The 14,176-nt window shown below is 36.5% G+C and overlaps 1 protein-coding gene across 1 annotated transcript in view; it reads right to left on the bottom strand.

Moving 5' to 3' along the window:
* Nucleotides 1–409: 409 nt before the first annotated feature.
* LOC149089624 (uncharacterized) overlaps nucleotides 410–14,176 on the bottom strand; it is a 59,875-nt gene continuing 46,108 nt past the window's right edge. The window contains exons 33-40 of the mRNA XM_089231870.1: nucleotides 12,965–13,028; nucleotides 9,622–9,785; nucleotides 9,417–9,495; nucleotides 8,212–8,263; nucleotides 7,889–7,965; nucleotides 6,639–6,741; nucleotides 3,028–3,102; nucleotides 410–617 (exon numbers count right to left, since the gene is read on the bottom strand). Coding sequence (XP_089087996.1) covers nucleotides 559–617; nucleotides 3,028–3,102; nucleotides 6,639–6,741; nucleotides 7,889–7,965; nucleotides 8,212–8,263; nucleotides 9,417–9,495; nucleotides 9,622–9,785; nucleotides 12,965–13,028 — 673 coding nt within the window. The 3' untranslated portion in view covers nucleotides 410–558. The remainder of the gene's footprint in view (nucleotides 618–3,027; nucleotides 3,103–6,638; nucleotides 6,742–7,888; nucleotides 7,966–8,211; nucleotides 8,264–9,416; nucleotides 9,496–9,621; nucleotides 9,786–12,964; nucleotides 13,029–14,176) is intronic.

Here is a 14,176-nt window from a genome sequence, read left to right as displayed (position 1 = left end):
TAATTAATTTAAACATATGACATGAATGTCGCTCTCCACTTGTTAATACAAGATATACAGAAGACTGGATGTTGTGAAGATATTTATTATTTGAGATGTTAATTTTTTAAGGAAGGAAAAAACTCATCTCTGCCTCTACCGGGAGTCGAACCCGGGTCCCTCGATTGCCCTCGATTTGTAAAAAAAAAAAAAAAAAAAATTAACATCTCAAATAATAAATATCTTCACAACATCCAGTCTTCTGTATATCTTGTAATTTAAACATATTCTGTTATCTAAAATTTCCTATGTTATCCTGAAGCAGAACACTAGTGGTGAAGACCAATGAAACTTTCTTCATGAATATGTTAATTGTCGTTACTATTCAGTGTAAAATATCACCATGTAAACACATGCATACGCTATAATTCGTCTGAAAATATTTTAATGTGACTATTAAATTATAAAATTCAATGAGAAACAGTCGAAACTATAAGTTCATATGCATGTACAGTAATGAATAGACATAAGTGTGCATCAAGGTGTTTTTTCTGGACGTTACGTTGAAATGTACGAGCATTATGTTCTTTCTACTCTTCTCAATGTACCTTTGGTCCCATCGAGGATCACCGTATCTCCTACAAAAAGAAAAAAAAACCGTTCAATAAACAGCATGTCCAGGCCAAAGGTATGCAAAAGTAGCAGCTTATATTGACAGACTATTTATGAATTATGCTTGAATTAAATGTGACAACTCCTCAAGTTTATTTGCAGGTTAATAAACTTCAATGCATAGATATAATTACTGTAACATATAACTGATATAATCTCTTATGTCTATGCCTCAATGTGAGCACCACGTTAGTCGCTCTGAAGATGTCCAAACGGTAATCAATCTCTTGCCAACTGCTTAAGAGCATTTCTGGTGTTATTAAACCAATATCTGAAGAGATACGCAGTTCTGATACGGATATCGGTGGCCCCACATTACACTTAGTTCGGACACAACATTTAACACACGTCACTGATTTGAATTCAGCTATCATAACCACACGTTGGACTTCACATTGTGGTGTTTACGTGCTGACTGGCAATTGGCGCAGCTTCTCTTTCTTTCAAACCGAGCACAACTCCGGTCCTATTGCCATGGGCAATTTACCGCCAAATGAGTTGTGCCGGAAGTGTGAGTGCATGTACCTAACAATTTCAGTGCGCATCAAGTGGTATGTCTAATTTTTCAGTGCCGCCATCTATATTTAAAATTGCGAGTGAAGTATAATAATTGAATATTTGTACCGTTGTAGGTCCGTTGCTCTCTATGGCGAGACTTTCTAACGGAGACATAGGCTCGCCTTCACGCCTCAAAGTTGTGAACCACAGAATTGACGCGACTGTTGTGAAAAGCGCCCCCAAAGCAGCTTTCAACAGTGCGTCTGCATGACCTTGGTAGAAAACTTGGAGCAATCCCTTATCGATGGTGCAGCACTTTCATGACAAAAAATTATGGTTCTCTCATTATAAGCATACATTACTTTTAGATACCTTTCGTCTGAAAAACCCCTACTTAGTATCAATAGCAAAGAAGAAACTTGCTTGTAAAGGAGACAAGTTGGGGCATGTTAAACTTATGTAAACTATTAGCAAACTTATATTAACTATTTTTTTATTGTACCATAAGAAGAAAGGGTGTCAATCTTTTCAGAGTGTGGGCCACTTCATTGGTTTGAAAACATGACGCAAACGTGCTATGGGCTGCTTAAGTGATTTGGAACTCTGCTGTGAGTCACTTAAAAGATCTGCAAATTCTTTATACGCAGTTTATGTAATCTGAAATAGCGCACAATGTTACTTGAGTGATCTGTAAATGTGCCGCGGATCTAGAACACTGCGCCTCAGGTCACTTGAATGATCTATTTGTATATGTACCGCTGGCCATTTAAGTGATCTGGTGTAATATGCCACTTCGTTCTTTTTCCCAAGAATTAGGTTTGAGGTTGCGGGCCATGTCAGTGACGAGGCCACATTTAGTCGGTGGGTCATAGAGTGACTATATGATATGAAGTATAATTAATGAACAAAAAAAAATATATGAAAGGGATACCCATACTTAAGTTGCAGCTTCTAACGACAGCACTGAAACATGCATAATTATATTAAGCTAAATAAATTTCATTCCATTTGAGAATTTTATTATTGCATCACCGTCAATACTTCTCAAGCAGAATGTTGGAGCCCGGCCATCAGATAAAATGATAGTAATAAAGTAAAACTAGATTCTATGTGTAAGATAAGCAAGTCGCCGCAACCAGCACAATAATCGCCTAAGCCAGTTCAGATCCAACTTTAGGAACCAAACATCAGGAATCATGGAAGATCCTCGAGAAATGTTGCCGCTCAAATCTCGAAATAAGCTCTTCTAATTAGCATTAGGGCTTTTCGTTGTAATTAAACAAAGCAATTTCCATTTCTATACTTTCTTGAGTCATTTACAGCATAAATCTTTCTTGACGTATTAGATAATCTGTCCTATTGTTTTTATATTATTGCTTAGAATTTCATCAGCAGATAAAAGACCTGCAATTAAGAGCGAATGTTTGCTCTTGGCAACAGAATAATGTTTGGCCGTGGCTATTTGAAATCCTAAGCAATAGTAAAGAAGCAACAGGACAGATGCTTATCTAACACGTCGAGAGAGATTTATGCTGTAATGACTCATGAAAGTCTAAAAATGTATATTGCTTGTTTAATTACAAGGGAAATTCCCAATTGACTGCAAATTAGAAGGTTTTTTTTTTTGGGATTCGATAGACAAATCTTCTGGGGCAACTTCTGTGAATATAGTCACGAAATTTTATACAGCTTCCAAGCTAGATGCAAAGTTTCTACTCTCCGATAAACGTCGAATAATAAATGTTTCATTTCTAGCGAAGAGTGTGTATCATAATCTGTAGGTATATACACTTGAAATTTAATTACATTTACGAGAGAGATATCAAACGCCGAAGCAGATAAAAGACGTGCAAATCATCATGCAATTAACATATTTACCAGATTTGAAAGCTCTAGTAGCTCCATGTAAAGCAACGACACACGGTAAACCATATTCTCTGGCAACAACTGCACCTATTATATACGTGTTTAAAAACACATTTTTAATAATCAGAAATGACCGAAGGAAATACTATCATCACAAATTTTTAAATAATCTGATGACGTAAAGGAAAATATTCATCTCGTATACGTAATATTTTGTAGATAAATTTACCAACTAGAAAAATGTACTAAGAACAGTTTTGTGTTTAATGTAGGAATTTTTCTCCACTGATTACGGCATGAAGTATTTATCAAGCAAACGTTCGAATCCAAAATGTAAATATTTCAATATTACCGTATTCCTCTTTGTTAGCCGCCATGCCGGGAAACAGCGAGGAAGACCCGTCATGCTGGGAATACCTGTATTTTTCGGTACGCCGGGCAATTCGAATCACAGATTCCGAAAATTTCTTAAGTAGAAGAAAACTCTAGACTAAGATCGATTACATTGGCTGATTTGAAACTTGTCTGTTCTCAGCATTTTACAGTCCCCTCCGCTTTAAGCACTGCATTAGAGATAGGCATGGAATACAGTATAATACTACTAAGTAGCACGAAAGCACGCCACTTTCGAGCAGTTGCTACCAATGGACGTATTGGAAACATTTGCTCGAATGCTGCTACCAATAGTTAGCAAGTAAATAATATATGCATGTAATTCAAATGTGAATGCCCAGCACTGTCAACGGAGGCTCTGTTTGATTATTCCCGTTGCAGTGCCGGCTCTGTGTGAATTCTGTGTGTGTGTGTATATTGCATATTCTGCAATAGGACAGGCAAAACTGCTCAGCACTGTGGACGGAGGCTTTGTATCTTCGTTTCCCGTCACAGTCGAGGCGCTGTATATATGTAATTTGTATACATTGTGTATTGTGTATTTTGATCATTCTCAAAGCTCTCCCACTTCAACTTGTCAGCTTCTTCCTCTTCTTTCTTGCCCACAAGTCTTTTCCACATTTCTTTCGGAATCCCAGGCTGCGGTCTCCGGCCCTTATGTGCCACTGGGCGCACGTGCAATTTTTCTCCCTAGTCATTGGATTCAGTCACCCATTTTTGTCAAATGGCTTGTATGTTGCATTGGTTGATGGCTGTCTTCCTGGGGAGAACGACGCGAGTAATTCGAAACTTGCGAGCACGGGGCAAGGGGAGCCACCACTATAAATCTTTGCTAACTTTTCCGACTCAACTCTGCCTCTTTTGAGGGAACGAAAGTAAGGTGCCTTGCATCAGTCCGGGGTTGTGAGCGGTTCTATCTATCTATCTATCTACCTACCAATAGTTAGCATGTGTGTCCCAGACCTAAATCTAGGTTTATTGCAAATGTTGAATACTAAGCATATTCGCTCTCGTAGACTAGATGAGCTAAGTGTGTAAAATTCTTTGGAGCATATACTTTTGATCGTGTACTTAAGATTTCACTTGACAGAGTAAAAAATGAAATAATTCACTGAAAAACATGATATTATAATACAAAAGCAACAGCATTTGCTTTCAATCTCTGAACATCCAAAAAAAAAAAACCCCCGTGCAGAACACAATATCTGGATTTTATGTTAGGCTAATGATAATTAGGTTTAGAGTGATAAGTGAATGCTTAATGTTTGTTACCATTATTGATTTCCTGCATAAAACACGTTTGCTAGTGAAAAATATTATTTTATTCCGATTCGAGTATTTATTCAGAGAGAGAACTATTATTCCTAAACTACAGTCGAATCCCGTTTATAACGAACTCCAACAGACCGAAGAAACTCACTTCGCTAAAACAAAATTTCGTTATAAAGGAATCCCAGGTCTTTGTATTGTTCCTATGCGAACTTATCTGTAGGATTAGAAAAGTGTTCGTTAAAACACTTTCGCTGCCCACAACAAGGCCACCTGTAAATGTTAAATGTTTCATCCAAATTATATATAATAATCAATTATAATTATTAAAAATATCTATATAAAATATTTTCAAATAAAATTAAAATGTCAAAAATTAAGTGATTTTGAACGATATTATTAACAGATTTAAATTTATATATACCAAATATTATGAGCTTTAATACGTATCGAAAATATACAATACTTATAAGGTTCTGAGATAGAGAACGCCGTGTGGTATTATTTTGTACATGATATATATATATATAGATCGCGTGTGAAAGCATTAAAGATTTTCCCTATTATTTGCGTTCATTAACATACTAGTAAAAATATTCTGCTCTTGCCCGAGTTTTCTCAACATACTACGAGCATCGAAGAAGTAAGTGACGAACAATTGTAAACGAATAACCATGTCTGAAACGCATTGTTTGCGAACTACGGTGGCCAAATTAAACATTCCAAAAGTCATTGTTGAGACCCCCAGAACCATTGTTTCTCACTCGTTTCGGGCACTTGCCCAGCTCTGGCAAACTTTTGATGTATCGTATCGTTTAAGTTGAGCGCGCGCACGCACGCCTTTTATAGAGAAAATCAATTTCATATACAGTATGAGTCCTAATTCGGTCTATATCTCAACCGTTCGTCGTAGAGGGGTTACAATCTAAAAAAATGTTTAAAATGTGTTCAAAAATCACCCTGTACCAGTTTTGAGAGTGAAATTACAGTGTATGACAAAATAAAAAAAAATCTAAATTTTGATACAATCTTCCCCCCCCCCCCGTCTTTTAACTTTCAATTAGAAAGTTGTTGCCAAGTCTCGTCTGAACACGCATTAAAAAAAATTCAAGTGCTTTAATGTGGTGTAATATTCGCAGAGATATTTACACTTCAAATCAAAGAGAAAGTGAAAGGAACAGTATAATGAGCTTGCCTAATACAGTCGAATCCCGTTATAACGACTTCAAGAGACCGTAGAAAGCACTTTGTAAAAACGAAATTTCGTTGTAAAGTAATTCCAGGTTTTTGCATTGTTCCCATGTAAACTTAACTCGAGGATTAGGAAAATGCTCGTTATATAAAACGAGATGTTTGCTATAACGGTATTTGTTAAAACGCGATTCGACTGTAGTTTATGCTGTACTTTCTCGCGTTTTCTCCGTTTTTTTTTTTGTTTTAAACAAATATCTTAGCGAATATTGACTACAATAGAATTTTTTTTTTTTTGTTGGGCTCAGAAGAGACAGGATAACAACTTTCTACAGTTATTGAAAGTTGGAAGACAGCGGGTCCCGTATGAATATTTTTCTTATTTAAATAAAAAGTTCGTGACACACTGCAATTTCACTCTCGAAACTGGTTTCAGGGCGATTTTTGAAAGCATTTTAAACATTTTTTCTTTTTAATTGTAACCATATATCTGTGACAAACGGTTGGTGAGATAAAAGACGAATTACGACTTACATGACACCCTGTGTATAGATTTAATATTGATTGATATAGGACTACTCAATGCATAATGTGAACCTTATTAAAGCTTGAATAGATCAAAATTTAAAATTTAAAAAAACCTTTCCCCCCCCCCCCCGATTTTTACGGCATGCTGGCTAGTGCGAGGAATACGGTAATATTACAAGTCCAAAAAAATTAAAAATGACGGACAGCAAAAGAAAACTTATTCTATCCAATGTAATACTTACCATGGGATATGAGACCACCGAGTTCGGTCACGACACCGGACAGCAATGTGAAATATGGACTCCAGCCAATGTCCGTTGAGTACGTTATTAGCACATCACCTGCCTTTGGATGAAATACAAATTTCACGCAACAATTTATAAGCAAATAATCTCATTTTGAATCTCCATTTAACTCTGTGTTTCTCAAAATGTGTGTCGCGACTCCCGGGAGTGTCGCCACGCAATTCTCCGAGAAAATATATTGTTATATTTTTGTATGTCTTTTTGACTTAAACCTTACCACAAATACAAAATTGGAAACCAAAACCGGTAAATTGCCCAACAAGTGTGGGTTGTTTTTTCTCACTGCAGAATTTTTATTTTCTCCTCAGGGAGTTGAGCCTCGACTTAAAAGATTGGGTATGTTTCGAATTATAAATATGGTGAATATGAACTTTGGGGTTTTTTTAAGATGGCTTCCAGAAGTAAGTAAAAGCGGGAAAAGTGATTTATTACATAAAAAAAGGGATAAAATTCTTGAAAAAATTATATGTGAAGATGAATATACCCTGCACCATCTAATCTAAAAAAACTGAAGTGAATTATTTCTTCGCAAAAAAGGAAATTTGAAAAAAATTAAGATTTGTTGACATTTATGTTTCTAATGCATTTTCTGAGCATCAAATCTACAAAAACTTTTTGAAATTTATTAAAAAGGAATTCTCGAGTTATTACACTTTATGGACACTTTATTATTAATCTCTCAGATTAATAATAACGTTTAATAATAATGTCTTTGACTATACCACGAAGCGCTGGGTTGGAAGAGACGTCGGCAACGTGATGAGACTCAGAGTTCTGGTGTTCATTCATTTATTGGGAATGTCCCTAACCTTTGTCAAGAGTGTCGTGGTTAGCTGCCGATATTGAAGTGTGCCTGTTGAATGCTTTGAAGTGGCTTTTTTCCAGAATACTCTAGGAAGTCACTGCTAAACAATTACTAAAGCAGGGGAGTCACTAGTGAAAAAACTTTGAGAACCGCTGATTTTAAATGTCGATCGATTTTAGTTGATTTATGTACCGTTCTAGCTTTTCACTTCTAAAGGACTAACGTTTGGTTTGGAGGTGGTCAACTTTTTAGTGCCTATATGACCTCAAGTTGTATCCTCACTTTCTACTAAATACTTGGTACTTAAATTTTTAAGCTCTTACTGTACCCAAATGCAACGATATTTATATAAAAGGGAAAAAATACTCTTTGCACATAATACCTGTATCGATGGTGCCTCATCCAAAGTCAGCACAACTCTTGCTGTAGCTTTAACTACTCCTTGACTGACAGGAACTCCTAATGACAAATTCAAAAAAGGTGGATTTTTTGTGATTATTAATCATGGTAAAAAAAAATATATAACGTTCTTAACACTGCTGAGTGATTTTTGGAATGTTTACCTATGTTATAAAAGTCAGACGTGATCACCGGATACATATGCCTGATTAAGAACAACTTGTAAAACCTGAATATTTTAATATTAATTTATTTCTCAGAATTTTCATCGTTTCATTATTCTTTTTCGATGGTGAATTAATTTACCTGTCATCACAAGTTCAGTTCCCGTTGGAATATATTCTTCTTGTAAATTCATCTAAAACAAAAAAAAATTATTTTCAGCAAAAGTTATATACTAGTATGCATACAATGTACAGTTTACACAGTTTATTTCTCAACCTTTTTCTGTTCATGGCCCCCTTTGGAACATATTTTCTACTAATGCCTCTCCTCCACCCAACCTTATTTAAGACCCTCACTCTCATCAAGGACAGAAAACATTTCTTCTTATCGAGTAAGTTTATACCGATTTTTGTTTCAATAAAAGCGATAATACTCTGGGTATAATTTTTGAAGGCCCATTATCTGGAAGTGACAGCTAATGTGTTGTTGCATATTTACATATTAAATACGAAAATCATAGCACCGGATCTCATTGCATAGCTCTCAAATGGACATGAGGGGCGGTAGGACTACCTTAACAGCACCATGACCAAGCAAACTGATATTTTGGCCAGAAGGAACCTTTTAGTGGGCTACGTTGCCGGAGGTTGTGGACCCCTGCTCCAAGACACCGCTGTAATTAAGTTCTCGTGAAGTTTTTTCTGAGTAATACCCGTCACTGGCTACAGGGATGCTGTTATCTGTCTTCTAAATTTGGAAGCAAGCAACTTAAATTTAGCAAGCATTTTAAATGTTGTAGGCCTGATTGTGTGCGCTCTCTGTGGAGACTTTTCTATCGGAGATCGACTCTCGAATTTGCTTTTTGAAATTGGAAGACTCCAAGCGTTCCTATGCTGGCAGTCAGTGCAACTGCTGCGAAAAGCGTCTTAAAGCAGCTGTTGACAGTGTAAATACGCGACTTTGATAGGAGACTTATGTAATTAACGAAGCAATCCTTTATAAAATTTTTATAACTAAGCATGTGTAGTTCCCTCAGTAGAAGATTTTCTTCTTTAATACTTTCAGCACGGACACCCAATTGAAGAGTAATCAGGCCTACAACATATTGAAAAAAAAAAAATTCACGCATAATGCAACAAGCAAAATAACATGCCGCATTATTTGCTTCCGAATGCAGAAGTCGGATGGCAACGCTTCTCGCACAAAACGACACGCATTCATCAGAAACAAACTACACGTTCATGAGATGAATATTTACGAGGTGCATGTGCGGTAGTAGAAAAAGCCTAGACTCCCTATATTAAAGCGAAATTAAAATTTCTATTCACGAGTAATAGGATACGTACTGGTTTAGGTAGCCCACACGTTATTTCTGGATAAATCAGCTTATCCAATTCTGGATAGCATTTTTGTCTTTTCAAAGCTCTGGAATGAAAGCAATAAAATATATTGTCATATCGATAAATTAGTGATCAGAATGAGCATAATGATTGTATGTAAGGAATGATGATGTGAAATGTATGAGTTTTACATGGATATGTATTTTTTTACCTGGTGACAATTCTTGGAGATCTAGTTTTTAATAGCTGGTTGATCTCTTCGACACATAGGAAGAATATTAGGTCTTGATTCGGCAACCTTCCTTCTTCCACCATCAGTTTCGCCAAACGGTGGAGAGGTTGCCGCAACTTGTTGAATGATTGGATCAGCGCTGACTGAAAATGTATTAAATATTTTAAAGAATAAGGTCATGTAGAAGAATTCTTAGAGCATTAAAATACACTGAGTGACCACTTTATTATGACCAACTCGTAAATATATCGTTAAGCCATCTTTTGCCTTTGATAGAGTTGATTCTTATTGGGATGAACTCTACGAGATGTTGATAGGTCGTTTGCGAAATCTGAGAACATGCTTGAGGAGTAGCACTTTACGATAGTGTATTTTGCTCAAGTAAAATATTACTCATCAAGTCATCATTCGGAATTTCATTTCCACCTCATCATTATTTTTAATCGCAACACTATTATCATGTTGCATCTTCACTTATCATATAGAAACTTTATAATCATTTATTCACATTGCATCATATTATCATCATTCATTCAAATATAGCAACATATTACCACATTAGTTAGCATCAATTATCATTATTAGATGTTATCCATTAATTCCTGTGTAGGTGGCTGGCAACGCTCGGGGTAAGGATGCACTTCCAACCACATTTTCTTTCCAAAATTTTGCACCATGTTAGAGATGATGTGGGATGCCTCTTAAATTGTTCTCCCCCCCCCCCCGATTCTCTCATACCAGCCGTGGCTTCAATGCACTACTACATTTAATTGGCAAAGAGATGATGGAGTGGGATATGAGCTGTTATGGTCTAATCTACGACATTCCGGTATATGAGTGAAGGTGAAGGTATAGCCCTCACATACTGCAACAAGATTCCCTCCCCCAGGTTATGATCTTTGGTGGGTCATTGATCAAATTTTTCACGCGCCCTACAGTGGATTTATAGTGCGAAAAATAAAATGTAGAGACAGATATACTCTCTCTACTTGCTAATACAAGAGATACGGAAAACTGTCTAATATGCAGTATAATATAAAACACCAACTCCGCTCACATCTCCATACGTCAATTTTCAGCCGATGGAGTTGGGTGAGAAATTGAGGCACCGCACCATCTTTCTTGTATATCACCATATATATCTTGTATTAAGGAGTAGAGAGGACATCTTTCTCTCTACATATGTGCCACCTGGACGTCATTTACGAGCTATTAGCTAATTGTTGTCACTGTCTATCGCACGGTGCCGTTCAGTATATATACGCTCCAAAAAGGAAATATTCTATCTGCTTTCTTACCTTAGTTATAAAGCACTCGTCCAGCATGCGAGAGTCCGGGGTTCGAGCCCCCGTGGAAAAGAGATGAAATTTTCTTTCCAAAAGAAAATCCGCCGTTTCTCCATGCATTTTGGCCGTTTTCTGTATATCTTGTGAGAAAGGAGATAAAAATCTATTCTCTCTCTCTCTCTAGTGCCCGGGCTGGAGGCCTGTCAGCTGCACTCTTGTGTGGGCCATGACCTACAGGGTGTTCATAATTAAGTTTCTGTGCTCTGTCTAAAGTATCTACAGCCTTAACCACCCGTAAAAAAATTACGAAACTTTACGAAGGTCTAATGAAAGAATGGGAAGAATTTACAAAATCCCAATGACCAAAAAATCTCCATATAGTTTTTGGTGCAGAGTCATAATTGGTGATTTGAATTCCTTAATTTGGGGTTTGCAAGACAGTTTTTCCAGCAAAGCACATTCTCGTTAATCAACTCAAGTGAAGTAATGAGAATTGTGAAATGATTCTGTTGGATGTGTTTAGATACCCTGACACGAAGCTTGGGCAGATGAGCCATGTTTTCAAAAATGTTAAAATATCGCCCTCTAAGAATGAATGTTACAGAATTATTTTTTCCCCATCTCAACTTCTTCCTATCATTTATTAGTTTTTATTTGTTTGAGTCCGACATACACAAAAACTTCTGGTAAAACAAGGGGATCTTTGTTTCATGCAAAAAACTAGTTATTTTTTACTATCACGCGTATTTTCTCGTCAAGAACTCTCGTTGATTTTTCATTTGATCAAGCGAATGTATGAATGGTAATAATATGGGAGCATAAAATGTTTCATAATGAATTAAATATGCTATCAACTATATCATAAACAAATCCCATTCCGCATCAGATGAATGGTCTTAAAAAATAGATCGGATATACTGCCATCTGTTGACAATACTAAAATTATTATTTTTTGAATAATTTTAATACATTTTTTTTATATTTATCGGAATAATATTGTTTTTAATAAAATTTTAATTAAATTATTATGGTCTTTTTCATTTTATAGAAGCTTTTGATTAAAAAAGGGTATATTTTATCATATAAACCCAAAATATGTATATTTAGAATTCAACAAAATTATACTGGAAAAGGTTTGTTGGGTTTACCCATTGGGACCCTGTACCACTAATTATGGTTTTCGAGAATTTGAAATTTCTTGTTTATGTGTGTGACAACTTAAAGCCGGGTTTTCCTAGGTGTAAAACTTTTGAGCTGTGTGCAGCGTGAAAACGATGATTAGTTAAAAACCTGAAATTCAGAATTTTTTGACCAATCAGCATTTTTACTATTATTTGCGCTGCGCGCGCTGTAGAAACCTGCTCCTAGGAAAACCCGGCTTTACAAAAGTTATTGCTAGAAATCGTATTCAAACATCTCCCCCACCATTAGGCGGAGATGGGCTTGAAAGTCTGTGGGGGTGGGGTGGGGGGGGGGGCAAGATGATGTCAGTTCTTATATACACATATACTTTCGATCAGTCGACTCCACCTTTGACGTTCGGGCCCATAACCATTTTTCTGTTACACTTGTACGTCGTAAACTCGGAATTTTTTTATCCTCAGGAATTCGCACGTTCAATCACCAATATTCAACAAATTTCCATTCTGTTCTTACACATTAAATTTATTTCGGAATAATAGGAAAAGCCTCGAATTCTATTACTTAAATGTTTTTGATTGCCGGGCAGGTAAAAATTTTCATATTTTGTATTTTCCCAATAATTATTTCATGGAGGTGCCATTATAACAGCTGAATTCCCTTTCTTTGAGTTGGCATTTTTTTTTATACACACATACATTTAATACTCTTTAATTTTAGAATAAACCATAGGATTTTTTATTCTTTTCGGACACGTTGTGAAAAACCCTGTACGTAATATGAAAACGATAACTTTAAGGAAAAACATTTGGAATCGGCGATAAAAACTCCAGGATCCAGTCTAATTAACTTTCACAAGTACAAGATTCTCGAAACGATTCGAGTTTTATACGAACCTTCGCTGTTTCTCTGTCTCTGACTCCTCGTCTACAGTTCGGTAAAATAATATACATCAGGAACCTGTGGGAAAAGCAGCAGTGTAGGATTTTTAATTCTATGTGGAAAATAAATATATTAAATCGTTTCAGTTTTCAGAGAAAATTCAACAATCAAGGCAAAGAGTAATTCTGAAATACAACACATTAAAGTAACGTTAATAAATTTACAATTCGGACAACGTTTTAAGACAAAAAGTAATTTAAATAACCTGACGCGTTTCAGCACTCCTGGTTGTCATTTTCAAAGGTATCATTATATGAAAATAACAGTCAATCTACAAGAACGAAACGTCCGTTACTTCACTGTGTTCCGTCACGCTTGGCCGTCATCCCGATATTGTAATTCGGTGGTTCTCAACTGGTTCTCCGCGGAGCCTTTGGGGCTCCGTGTGTACTTCCCAGGGGCTCCGCGGCCGATCCAGGAAAATAAAATGCCAGTAAATTTTATAAATAAATAAAAAAAAAACGAGGCCTACAGGGCTCAGCCGTAGAAATTATATACTAAAAAGGGCTCTGCGAGTCAAACAAGGTTGAGAACAGCTGCTGTAATTCAATGGTTTTCCATCCACGGGCCACATGTGGCCCGAAAAGGTTTTTGCTTTAACATAAAAATGTGTGGAAGAAGTATACTTTTCGACCATTCAAGTATTACGTCAGCATCAATGGGGGGGGGGGGGGGGGAGATTTGCTGATTTTTGATGAGAAGTTGGGAGTGGGGTTTGAATAATGCTTACGTCATCAACCACCCTTTACGAAAATATAAAATATTCTCAATGACACATATTTACTGGGAATGACAAAAACTAGGAAAAATGTTTCCTAGTTTGTGGGCACCTGAACTAACATTCCACCCACTCCCACCGCTGTACCGTTTATGGCCCTGCATGATGTAGACGAGAAAACAAGCTGCGACGATTTACGGGGCAAGCAAAGAGACTACTACTCACGAAAACAATTTTCTTGTATGATCGGAAGCTGTAATCGCAACTGGTTTGTGCGTAGGTAGGATATTAAAAAAGAAGCAAACATTTGGTGTATTTATCGTTTGATTAAACGTTTGATCACGCGTGATGTGGAGCCACCTTGCACTCGAAAAAAAAAATAGGTAATCATTGGCCAGCCAAGCCTACAACATAGCCACATCCGCAATAATTCCATTAATCGCAACCA

The sequence above is a fragment of the Pholcus phalangioides genome, unplaced genomic scaffold (assembly GCF_987345545.1).
Source record: "Pholcus phalangioides strain wild (caught in Gottingen) unplaced genomic scaffold, Ppha-v1.0 ptg000001l_1, whole genome shotgun sequence".
NCBI lineage: Eukaryota > Metazoa > Arthropoda > Arachnida > Araneae > Pholcidae > Pholcus > Pholcus phalangioides.
This window is presented reverse-complemented; position numbering and strand designations above follow the sequence as displayed.